Source organism: Balaenoptera borealis (genome assembly GCF_965194805.1).
Source record: "Balaenoptera borealis genome assembly, chromosome: 5".
Classification (NCBI taxonomy): domain Eukaryota; kingdom Metazoa; phylum Chordata; class Mammalia; order Artiodactyla; family Balaenopteridae; genus Balaenoptera; species Balaenoptera borealis.
In genome coordinates, this window is record NC_138862.1 from 75,348,004 (window position 1) to 75,358,659 (window position 10,656).

Consider the following 10,656-nt stretch of genomic DNA (forward strand, 5'->3'; position numbering starts at 1 on the left):
ATTAGTTACATCATAGTGACTTAAAGCTTGTGGGTAAATTCAAATCCCTATGTCAAACATAACTGATAATTTTAAATGAAAAAAGTTTTATAAACATATTTTAACAAACACAGTCTTATAATAAATCATATACTCTCAAGGTTACAAGTCAAAAGTCCTTGGAACTACTATTAAAATATACAAGCAATTTTATTCTGATGTAACAGAAAAGTCTTTACCTTTCTTAACATCCTTTGACAGAAGATCAACTTTATGATGATGAGACGTAAGAAACGTATAGGTTTAATTTTTATGGAAACAGGTGTGAATATTCACTAACCTTCTTCTTATCTGAGAATAATCTGTAATGGCTTGCCCAGGGCTTGTCTTCCCAAATCACCTGTGCAAACAGAGCCCATTCTTTCAACTTTCCTCATCAATAGCAATTAACCAAGGAGGGCAACATTCACTTCCGTTCTTTATTACGTTTTCCAGTCAAAGCTGAATTAAAGAAGAGAGCCTTATCATTTTGTTTCTACACTGCTCATTTGTGCCCTAGCCTGGCCTGCTTTTCAGATCACTAGTCTGAGTACAGTGTGATGCGCACAGCAGTCAGCCCAGTTCCAGTAAGTACCAGGCCTTCATCAGGATGGACATTTGGGGCATCATGTTCTTCCCAGCATCTGGGTCCTTGGGACTTGGAAACAATGAAGTAAATGAAAAATCCACACAGCCATCTCCTGGGGGTATTGTCATCACCAAGCTGCTCAGATTGCTTTATTTTAGGAGATGCAGCTCCCTCTTTTCTTCTGTCTCACACCCCACTCAAGCAAGCCTTGGTATTCTTCCAGGAGGTGCTACCTCTAGTTGTATATATAAAATGAGGCATGGATGAATATGAAGGTGGGTGTAGGTGGTGAGGGGGAAAACCGAGCCCTTGTGGCTTCAAAAAGTAGGGTCTGCTGTAGAGGGACAGTTGCCTCTGATTTCCGGTTGGTATGGACCTCTATGGAGTTGGGAGCCAACAGACCACCAATACTAGAATAAATGAGGTAGAGAGAATATAAGAGAAAATCTAATTTGTTTGTTTATAAATTTTGAGTATTGTAAGAATCATTTATATCATATCAACACTGATTAAATGCTATTGTTTCGGCCTGAAGGTGCTCATCCCATCAAAGAGCATTTATAAGGCACCATCTACAAAGCACCTGAAAGTTCTGATGGACACAGGAGAGGATGGGTTTGGGGGATAAGAACAGGGATGTTGGTACAGTGCATCCTGAGAAGTTGAGCGCCCCAAAGTAAAGCAATGTGGGCAGGTTGGAGATAAAGAAGCCAGCAGATGTGCACGCTAGTTTCTCACTTCCTCTTTCAATTAGAGTCCCAGAAAAGCAGATACAAAGTCCCTTTCAGGTGGTTACAGCCTAGTGGATACATAAATGAAGACCATGTAAAGCAGAGTGATAGACACTATATGAAATAAAACTTGGTAAGGGAAGACTGGGGAGTCTTTAAAAGAAAGTGGTGTTGGAACTGGGCTTTTTAAGAAAAATTGGGGGTTTCCCTGGTGGTGGAGTGGTTTAGAATCCGCCTGCCAATGCAGGGGACACGGGTTCGAGCCCTGGTCCTGGAACATCCCACATGCGGCGGAGCAACTAAGCCTGTGCGCCACAACTACTGAGCCTGTGCTCTAGAGCCTGCGAGCCACAACTACTGAAGCCTGCATGCCTAGAGCCTGTGCTCCACAACAAGAGAAGCCACTGCAATGAGAAACCCGAGCATCGCAACGAAGAGTAGCCCCCGCTCGCCGCAGCTAGAGAAAGCCTATGCTCAGCAACGAAGACCCAACGCAGCCAAAAATAAATAAATAAATAAATAAATTTTTTTTTAAAAAAAGAAAAATTGGAACTTGCCAAGACTGGAAGAATATCATCTACGCAGGGTATTTTATGAACCAAGGCACAGAAGTGTTGGGCCTCTGTGGAAGCAGCAGGTTTGTGGTTTAACTTTCCTGGCACACAGGGAAGAGCAACCAGAGATCAGTTTAGAAAGGCTGATTGGAACCAGATTGTGGAAGGCCTTGAATGTCAGTCATTCAAGACCCTTGGACTTTATCCTCTAGGCAATGAAGAAGGGTGAGGTGTCACCAAGAAGAATGACTATTTATTCATGAACGACACTAGACCTGAGGTGATAAAGCATCAGGATCTCTCTGGTGACCATTTACATGGGCTGGTCACTGCAGGGTGTCCCAGCCCCAAGGACTCCTCAGTTGAGGCAACTCCTTTATGGAGTTTACTAGAATATGTTTAATTAACAGCTTCTAGGCTCAGCCTTTGAAGGAAAGATTTTTAAGATATCACCTTTGTCTTGCAAGCATTAGAACATATTTTAAAACATATGAGGATATATCAAAACATCTGAAGATGTATCTGGTATTTGCCCAACAGAGATAATTGATTCTGCAACGTGTGTGCCAAATTATAGGAAACATTCCTTTAGCATCTAAAAATACTGTTTGCTGTTTCTTCAGATATATTCTCACTTCTGCTGGTATCTGCCTTGGGCCTCACAATTTCCATTCTGTTTTCCGATTTTCAAGATATATACCGTGGGATGGAGGCACATGACATCCGTGACTCTCATGCACAGTGGGACCACATTTGCACTGTAATTTGCAAGTCAGTTACTCCGATATCCTCTCTGGCCACTGAATGTTGTGAGGCTATTCTCATTTACTAGAAGAGCAAATAACATGTCTCCATCGCACACATGCTAGCCTCTGAGTGTTTTCATGTTATTAGGGTCATCAGTTGGGTTCATTTGTTCTGTTCATACCTGGAACACCATGTTTGGATATTTTATTCTTCCATGTTATACTAATACAATAATTAATCCTTCAAGTTTATTTTTTAAATCATATAGTAGAAATCCTTTATAATGTGATTGTGAAGTGAGAAAAAATAGACTTATAGGACAATCGTGTTCTGTCTGTAATACAGTGACTGTAAGGAATTTTAGTTCAGTGGGCATCATTGGATCCAGGGTGCATGTGTTAAAATTAAATTTATTAAGAAGTTATTGAGCCCATTTTTGGACCCAGCCTTGTGAGAGAAATAAAAGAAAGAGAAAGATTGACTGTGGCCCTCTACCTCTTGTTTTGTTTCAAAGACGAGCCATACCCAAGTGAAACGATGGCATGGCCACCTGAGGCCATCCATGCTTGAAGAGACTGTAAAATAGAAGTGGGAAGGACATAGGAAGGAGGAGCTCTCCTTGGGGCAGGATCCTCCTGCCATAGGAGATTTCATGCAGGAGATGAAACTTGATCTGGGTCCAGAAGGATAGGCTAGATTTTGCTAAGTAGGAGGCGGGTATAGTCCCAGCCAGGACAACAGCCTAAGCACAAACAGAGAGGGCTGAATGACTCTCTTTTGTCTTGGAAATGCAAAAGAATGGAGGGTGGCAGAGAGAAAAATCAAAAGCAAGCCTTGTTTCACAGAACACCTGGAAAATTAGCTAAGACTGAGGCAGCATGCTGCAGAACAGGCACGGATGGAGGTAGGCGGGCAGTGATGTTTTGACTCTATGCCGAGGACAATGGGAGTCCTTGAAGATATCGGGGCAGGTTTTTCAGCGGGGCACTTAAGACAGATTCGTTAGATGACAGCAGGAAGGCTGTATGTGAGAGCAGAGAGGCTGTGGAGAGAGAAGCACTTAGGACATGAAAACCCAGACCATTCAGTCATTTACAAAACATCAAGCTCCAGGGTGGGCTTGGCACTGGGGTTACAAAGAGTAAGATGTAGTCACCACTCTCAAGTAGCTCAGAAGCTAGGAGCGGAGAGCATCACAGAAGCAAATTCCAAAGCAGTGTGGCCAGTGTCTTCCAGGCTAACAGATGGAAAAGAGACCTCCCAGATCAGGGTGATGGCGGCAGCAGGAGGGAAAGCGCCAGTCTCTCCACTACCATCTGACCCACTGCCAAATCTTACAGCCTTCTCCAGACCACCCTTTTACCCAGGGAGCCTATTTCACAACCCTAAAAAAAGCTGTCTCCACTTAGGGGAAAAAATAACATAGTGTTACTTTGAAATAATCCCTATCAGAATAGGGATGAGAATCAAAGGGGAGCATTTAGACACTGCGGAAGGTCTGTGGCTTTAGCCCTAAATGCAGCCCACCCTCTTCACAGTCATCCTACGTATTCTATACCCTTTAGGGTCAGAAAGGGAGCTGCATAACTATTCTTTTGCTATGAAGCAGCCATGGAAAGTTGTAGCTCTCACACCTATTAAATAAATGTATCTGGTGGTCAAGGTGTATCCTCTAATCCTTAAAAGGAGGTGGGTTGGGCAGGTTCAACTTTCATCAAGCCATTAGATTTAGGGCTGGGAACATTGTTCAAAATTTTTTCACCTAGTTTCTATCAAAATAAACTGGAACTTCTGTCCCCCTTTTGTTTCTTTAACTCATATGTCAATTTTGCTGAAAGAATGAACTCCAGTAGCTTTTGCTTTGGGAGAATCAGAAGTAATAATATTATTAGATGAACAATTTAATCTTCCCTCTATTAGAGAAGATAAAAATGAAGAGAGACACACAGGCTCCAAAGTGTCCAGTCTCATGTCTGCAACCCAGGGCACGTTTACTCCGTGTCTATTGTCAGGCAGTGGAGGGAACACAGGGCAAGAGACAGTGAGATCTGATTTGAATTCTGGCTCTGCCATTTATTTATTGGCATTGATCCCTTGGGCAAGATACTGACCTTCTCATCTGTAAAGTGGAGAGAGTAATGCCAACCCTCCAAGCCCAGAGAGTTGTTACAAATACATAAATTAAATTAGATAATAGGTGTTCTTTTGAAGTGTAAGGTATGCAAAGTATAAAGGTAGTATTTCTTTTTCAACAGTTCATCCTAACCATCACATCATGGAGGATTTCAATTTTCGTGGCAGCCTTCACCCAATTCTGTGTGGCCTTCTTTGTAAAGAAATCTCTGTGTGGCTCTTATTATTTTTCTGGGGAGATAAATAAAGGACTGACTCTCAACAGATGCTCATTTTTTAGAGCAATCACTTTTATCCCCCCAAGTGATACTGCACATGCTCTCTTTGGGGGAAATGAGAAATTCTTTGAAGGCTGCATAGAAATGCTCTCAGTATCTGTAGTGTAGAAAGCAAAACATCAAATTAACTAATTTTGTCTCACATGAAGGCACTGTATTGTACTTTCCTAGTATTTTTAATAATCTGGTAGAGACTAGAGCAGGTGACCTTCTAGCTCTAAAATTCAATGAGACCTTTTAGAGTGAAGAACTGTCTTCAGGAAGGCTTCCTTAATTAAGAGAGAAGGGAAGCCATTGTTCATTCTAGTCAATTCTTACCCTTTGAAGGTCTTCTCCTATAGCATTTCTCTTCTACTCAGTGTCACTAAATGACTTTACCTACTCAGTGAAAGGCTCAGGTACTATTTTTTAAGGGACAGTTTAAAAAAAAGATTCATGTACTGAAGTTCCTTGGGAAAAGGCATCGACCAAATTAAGAAAAAATATGTTTATATACAAATATCCCATTGTACACAATGCAAATAAAATTTCTCACAGTCAAAGGAATTCCATTTTTGAGACTTCATTTTAAAAAACAACCTAAAAAGAGAGAAAAAACTTGTATGTATGAAGGTTTTCATCATAGTATTATCTACAGTGGTAAAATATTAAATTCAACTCAAGTGTTCAGAAATAGAGATGCTGTTTAAATAAATAGTAATACAGCAATTTGAAGAGATGTTATACCATCATTAAAAATGATTATTGAGAAGATGGTAGCTACAAACTGTATATGACAGAGAGTCTAGTATAAACAAAAGTGGAATGCAAGATTTGACCAATTCTATTATTATAAATGCATAAAAATTGTGTGTACTTGTAAACATCGAAAAAAGAGGACCCCCCCCCCAAAATGGAAAGCAAAACCCATTTGCTTTCTAGAGTTCATTCATTCATTCAACAAACCATTATTTGACACCTTCTTTGTGGTATGGGGCAGGTAGCAGTGATTTGTTTTCTTCTCTTGATTTTGAGTACATTATTTTGTTATCATTTCAGTCCGGCAGTAAAATAATTCTAAGTGAATCGCCAGCCAGGATTGAACTAGGAAATCTGTGGAAATGAAAGGCTGTAAGCTTTTGCAGATTTCTGTGAACACAAGCATGCTCTCGATTCTCAAGGGAACGAACCCGGGGAGCTGCTAGGCTTTGTGGGGCTGCAGAGAGAAGGGGCCACAGAGCATCAGTAATAAGCACCTTTAGAGCAAGGCCTGGGAGAACAGGGGGTGGCAGTGGGCAACCTGGCGGCCAGGGGAAGTGGATGATGGTTTAATTGTTTTTTGTTTTTTGTTTTTTTTTTAAATGATGCTCTTTATTATTTTTTTTTTTTAATTTTTTTTTTTTTAATAGCTACTTTATTTATTTATTTATTTTTGGCTGTGTTGGGTCTTCAGTTCGTGCGAGGGCTTTCTCTAGTTGCGGCAAGCGGGGGCCACTCTTCATCGTGGTGCGGGGACCGCTCTTCATCGCGGTGCGCGGGCCTTTCACTATCGCGGCCCCTCCCGTTGCGGGGCACAGGCTCCAGATGCGCAGGCTCAGTAGTTGTGGCTCACGGGCCCAGCTGCTCCGTGGCATGTGGGATCTTCCCAGACCAGGGCTCGAACCCGTATCCCCTGCATTAGCAGGCAGATTCTCAACCACTGCGCCACCAGGGAAGCCCGGTTTAATTGTTTTTTCCACCTGATTTTCCAGGATGCCATCCTTCAAAACCGAGAGCTCTGGCTATTGATCAAGACAAAATTTGGAATCCATTCTAAAAGTCAATATAAGAACTGGCAAAAAAAACTGGCAGAAGACCCAACCTGGCCTTCCACAAACAGGACAGATTATTCAGGCGATGGCACAAATGGATTCTACATCAACCAAGGCTATGAAAGCTCTGAACAGATTCCAAAAGAAAAACTCGAATTGGGAGGCCAAACCACAGAACAACATTTTTGGACCAGATTGTAATCAGAATTGTTAACAGCATCCCTCTCTTACCCAGAAACTAAAACACTGTAGAGAGGTAATGATAGTCTACCCTTATCTTTTCTTTCTCCATCTGAAGATTCAAAGTGCACTTCTCAGTGTATTCAGCCTTGCAACAAAGGACCTTAAATATGCTTATTTTGACTGTATCCTCTACCATGGAGAAAAATAATGCATTTCCTAGAGTATCGTTTTTTTCCTAACAAACTTTATTCACAATGCATAGCATTATCCTGATTAAAATGCACAACTTTTCACGGTAGTAAAATTAATAGTATGAACATCAATAGAAGAAAGAAAAATTGAAGGACAGTTTGATCTTTGAAAGTTTCACCAACATATTTTTACTTTCATCTATGGAAATAAAGGAATCTGAAAAAAAAAAAGCTTCTCTCAATAAATTGTCACATGTTTACTTAACCTTATATACACTTGCAAAGAACATTTATGCATATATCTTTTCCCAAGGTCACAGAATTCCTCTTTTTGCTTCTTTATATGGTTTTAATAGAAAAACAAGAATTGAAATTTACTTCAGAAAATTCAGCTCTAACTGTGGTAAGTGTGGAAGTGGAGAATGATGGAGGTGTCTGATAATTGCCTATAATCTTGGCTTGGGCACAGCTAACATCTAAGCAAACTCCACCGAAGTTGGCATCTCCCAAAGTATATTGTTTTGGGGCTGGTGAGCTAGAAGGTCCAGAGTAGATCACAAAGGTAATGAAATAAACTATTAAAATGTACTTTTCACTCAAAGAAGCATGGCACCTTTATTTGCTTTTTATTACTGACAGAGGAAAATCTCAAGTTCTAACTCCAAAAGTTGGCCCAGACTCAGCATTGTTCATCTTAAAAGAAGCAATCCTAGGGAAGGGACCCATAATGTTTGTATCTACAGCATGACAATTCTCAGGATGCTAAACAACTTAAGTTCCATTTCATCTTTTCATAATCTAAATCAATTATCAGATGCACATTAAGGACCACAAGAACGGGTATATGCTTTACAAATATATTCTGCACTTTATTACCGTTAACATATATCAACCTCATTGTGACCTTGAGAGGATATTTATTCCTAGTGAACATTTTAAATTCCCTACTAGGCTTTCCTTGTAAGCATAAATCTAATTTTGCTAATTAAACAGATCTTTAATGGGTCATAGGCAATTAGTTAACCAGTCCCATTCTAAGAGTGCCCATTACGTGCCTAATGCTGTGATGCATGGATTCAATCATGTCTTTACAATTCTGAAATCTTTAGGATTGAAAGAATGTTTTCAAATTTCACTAATTCATTGCTGTAAATAGTATTATATGCTTTTTACACAAACCAGCAGCATAAATGCAAATTCCTATTCAAACAAACATTTTATATTTATATTTTATTTTATTTTTAATCTTTTCTTGGATGCGCAGCTCTTGGAGAGTGACAATTTTTAAATGTGTCTAATTTAGCTTATGATTAAGAAATACATGTCAACCTAAAACACGGCAGCTCAGGTTCCTTGAGCTGAAATATCTGTATTTAGTAATTTGACCTTTAGAATGAGAAGATTCAATTGATACACTATGACATGTAGATAGCATAAAAAGATTTTTTTTTTAATCTTTTTTCAACAAATGTACAGCCTCCCCCCACTCAGTTTTTCAACAACCAAGTAGGTATCTGATAGGCGATGATCTTTATTTCACACATCTTTTTTGAAGGTGGGGACGGGACATGATAAAGTTGGACTCTACACTAGACCTCATTAAAAGTACACTCAGAGAAAGGTTAAGTAGTCTTGGGGAAAATGTTTGACGAAAGCACAATGAACATGGCCACATATCAAATGATCACCTATAGGAAAAACAAACCAGACAGCCTTAAGCGACCCATCACCAAGAGTGGCCACTTTTTGAGAAGACTGATGGCTAACTTTGTGAGCTTACCTCTAAGGCTGAAAACTGCTAGAGACTTGAACACTACCTGTGAAAAATGAATCCATGAATTTAATTTAAAAGCACTCTTGTGACTTTTCAGTGTTATTCAGTATTGCTAGGACTGCCTTCTGGAGTGGACATGTCCAGAGTTCTCTAGAAGGGTTTGACTTGAGGATCCTCAGGATGTCCTCTGTGTTGCCAATTCCATTCCCTCACCCATAGGCCAGTGTGGAAATTCCACCACACCCAAGTCTCCTGTTTAGGGCTAAGATTTGTCCTCTGCGCTTATCTTTATTAAAAAGTAAGCACACCCAGGGAAACAGAACACATTAAGCTGCTGCCAATCCCACCCTGATTAGACAATACTAGGAAAGAGCCTTTTTTTCTTCTTTTGTAATTTTACTATTGAGAGTAGGACATAAAAGGAATATGAAACTGAATTTAGAATAAAAATGCAGGGATAATTTTGGATCATACTATCAGGTAGGAGACACACCTCCCAGAAGAACAGGGGAGGAAGAGAGTTTGGGGGTTTATCTGCAAACAGAAATGGTGCCATAAGAAAGGGAAGGGATTAGTCAGGGAACAGGAAGAGAGACAGGGTCTCTACTTGCCCTGATGGTAGCACATGACGCCTTCTGTTATCATTATTCTTAACCCTGCAATTAGATTGTAAAGTATTTCTGGCCTGGGAGTAAAATCTAAATCAGTTTAATAGGTCCAAGACTTTCACCGAGTCATCTGTTTAGTTACTTTATCTATCATATTCCTGGTTCCCTCATTCCACCCCCAACGCCCTAAATTTACTTAAACTTTTCCTTTATTTAATGCCATACTTTTAATGATGGCACAATAAGGATGTCATTAGCTGGCAGTGTTGTTTGTAGGGTAATGTTATAATATCTGATATAATCCTAGGGTATAGGGACCTGAATCCACTTCTCCCCACCTGCTGCCGATAAGAATTCCACTGGAAAGGTATTAAAAAGTAGTGTGTTTCATTCAACACATAATCAATAAAATGCAAGAGTAAAATCATGACACGCCTTGACATAGTAAAAGCCTTAAAAAGTAACACAGGATATTGTTTTCTAAATACGGCACCTTAAACCTACATTTAATGATCTCTTGCTAAGGTTAAGAGGGTCAAACTCTTCAAATACTTCAAAATCCAAAGGGAATGATGGAGCTTTGTAGACGTAACAGTCCACTCCAGCTTCTCACATATTCCTTACAAATGAGTCGCTTCCAGGGAAATCACTGGATCCAAAACACTGGAGCGAAGAGTTCCTTCTCCCATTCACCCCCTGCCCCCATCTACACAGGAGCAAGGAGATGGGTGTCCACCCTCAAATGGTTTATTAATCAAAAGTTCTTCAAGCTGCCTAACCAAATGCTGAATTTCCAAAATTCTTTTCTCACCAGAAAAGGAATATGAATTTTGATGTCAACCCCAAAATTTGGGGCTCTTAACACTTTTTTTCAAAATCACATATAAAAGGTTCTTTATCCCTCTGGCAAATACAAAATAGCTACCCTCAGGGGAAAGGAAAACAATATTTATAGAAGATAAATGATGATGTGATATTAAGATCCTCTGCTGGCTCACTCAAAAGGCTACTGCTTCTTACTCAAGCTGCCACAGGAAATCTATGCTAGTAGGGAGAAAAA

At 40.0% G+C, this 10,656-nt stretch overlaps 1 protein-coding gene across 1 annotated transcript in view; it reads left to right on the forward strand.

Annotated features, from left to right (window-relative positions):
• Nucleotides 1–10,580, forward strand: part of LOC309629507 (putative cation-transporting ATPase 13A5) — a 120,804-nt gene extending 110,224 nt beyond the window's left edge. The window contains 3 exon segments of the mRNA XM_082393604.1: nt 2,516–2,604; nt 4,895–5,149; nt 6,631–10,580. Coding sequence (XP_082249730.1) covers nt 2,516–2,604; nt 4,895–5,149; nt 6,631–7,041 — 755 coding nt within the window. The 3' untranslated portion in view covers nt 7,042–10,580.
• The last annotated feature ends 76 nt before the right edge of the window (nt 10,581–10,656 follow it).